At 63.5% G+C, this 1,766-nt stretch overlaps 1 protein-coding gene across 1 annotated transcript in view; it reads right to left on the minus strand.

Annotated features, from left to right (window-relative positions):
• The window catches only part of SMO (smoothened, frizzled class receptor), a 3,509-nt gene that overhangs the window by 285 nt on the left and 1,458 nt on the right, over positions 1-1,766 (minus strand). The window contains exons 6-11 of the mRNA XM_010187774.1: positions 1,687-1,766; positions 1,420-1,528; positions 1,044-1,229; positions 593-741; positions 365-499; positions 30-253 (exon numbers count right to left, since the gene is read on the minus strand). The exon at positions 1,687-1,766 is cut by the window's right edge and continues 15 nt beyond it. Of these exons, the coding sequence (XP_010186076.1) occupies positions 30-253; positions 365-499; positions 593-741; positions 1,044-1,229; positions 1,420-1,528; positions 1,687-1,766 (883 nt within the window). The remainder of the gene's footprint in view (positions 1-29; positions 254-364; positions 500-592; positions 742-1,043; positions 1,230-1,419; positions 1,529-1,686) is intronic.

Genomic DNA, 1,766 nt, shown 5'->3' on the forward strand with positions numbered 1-1,766 from the left:
GGGTGGCCGGGTGGGAGCCCGGGGAGGACGTCGGGGGGGAAGGCCACCAGGCAGGGCTGTGGCGGCAGCCGGGGCAGGCGAGGGACGGTGCTGGGGGCTGGGGGTGCTGCGGACACCCCCAGGGAGTGCTCTGGGCCCGGGGACACCTCCTTCTTCTTCTTCCTCCGCTTCTTCTTGCGGCCGCTGCGCTTCTGCAGCTCGGGGGAGATGTCGGCCTCCACCACCCAGAGGTTGGCTCCCTCCTCCGGTGGCACTGCAGGACATGGAAGGGGGGGGTGACAACGGTCACATCCTGCCCTGTATCCCCTCAAAAAACATCCCCACCACCCCTCAGCCCAGCTCGTGTACCCCCCCAAGGACTTGCCAGGTGTGGCCACGGGCGTCACAGAGATGTCCTGGGGCAGGATCGCCCCTCTCCTGGCTACCATCTTGGTGACGTGCTGGGCCCACGCCGAGGAGACGTCGGCCGACGGCTCGTTGATGTCGAACGCTAAACCAGCTGCAATGACAACGGGGGGGACACAGTCAAAGAGGGGGGACAATGGGGACCCCGAGGTGCTCCCGAAACGTCCCCCGTCCCGTGAGCGCGTACCCACGGGGCCGTCGTGCGAGACGGTGTGCATGCTGAAGGACAACTCCTGGCCCGGGTCGCGCAGCAGCTCCTTGCGCTTGGAGAAGGCCTTGGCGATCATCTTGCTCTTCTTGATCCTCTTGGGCTGGTCGTCGCTCTGTCCCGTCAGCCTGGGGACACAGTGGGTCAGAACAGGGACATGGGGGGGAACAAACAACCCCAGGGATCACAGCCGGGGGCATGGGGACCCCCATCTCTGGACAGGGATGTGGGGATGGAGGTGTCCTTCAAACAGGACACGAGACGCCCTCAAAGTGAGAGAGGCCACCTCGTTCCCCAACCACTCTCTGCTGCGAGCCCACAACTCATTGAGCTGAGGGACAAAAATCTGGGGACGTCCTCCAACATCTCGGGACGTCGGATGGGGCAGGAACGGTGACACGGAGCTGGGGTGACATCCTCAGGGTCCCACCTGCACCAGGTGCGCTTCCAGATGAGCAGGGTGGCCTTGGTCCAGACCCAGGTACTCATGGAGACGCCGGTGCCGAACATGGCGAAGAGGTTGATCTTCTCCACCAGCAGACTCGGCCGGTTCTTGATCTCACAGTCCGGGATGGGCTTGTTGGTCTGCGTGGCGATGGTCACGTTGGCCTCGCACCTGCGGGGACACGACGGTGGCCTTGAGGAGGTTGGGGGGGACACCCAACGACACCCCACAGCTCTGCAGAGTGGAGATGCGGTGGTGAGGGACCTGGGGGGTCTCTGCAAGGCTCCCCGCTAAACGCAAGGTGTTGGGATGCCGCCGGTGTCCCACTCGCCGTCCCCGTCCCTGTCCCCGTCCCACTCACAGGACGTATTCCCGAAAGCTGCGCTCCCACTCCGCCTGGTTGAAGAAGTCGTAGAAGTGGCAGCCAAAAGTGATGAAGACGAAGCCGAAGGCCAAGAAGCCAAAAATGCCTGGAAGAGAAGTGGGACATCCCTGGTTTAGCCGGACCCTGGGACAAAGATGATGCACCGGGACCCCCTGGGAATGGGGCTCTCGTGGTTCAGGGGACAAAATGTCCCCACGTCCACTCAAATTCGGATGGAAACGGTGCCGAGGGAGCCCAGCTCACCCAGCCGCAGCATGGTCTCGTTGATCTTGCTGGCTGCCTTCTCACTCAGCAACCCGGGGTGGTTGCTCTTGATGGAGAAG

Source organism: Mesitornis unicolor, unplaced genomic scaffold, assembly GCF_000695765.1.
Source record: "Mesitornis unicolor isolate BGI_N332 unplaced genomic scaffold, ASM69576v1 scaffold12597, whole genome shotgun sequence".
Classification (NCBI taxonomy): domain Eukaryota; kingdom Metazoa; phylum Chordata; class Aves; order Mesitornithiformes; family Mesitornithidae; genus Mesitornis; species Mesitornis unicolor.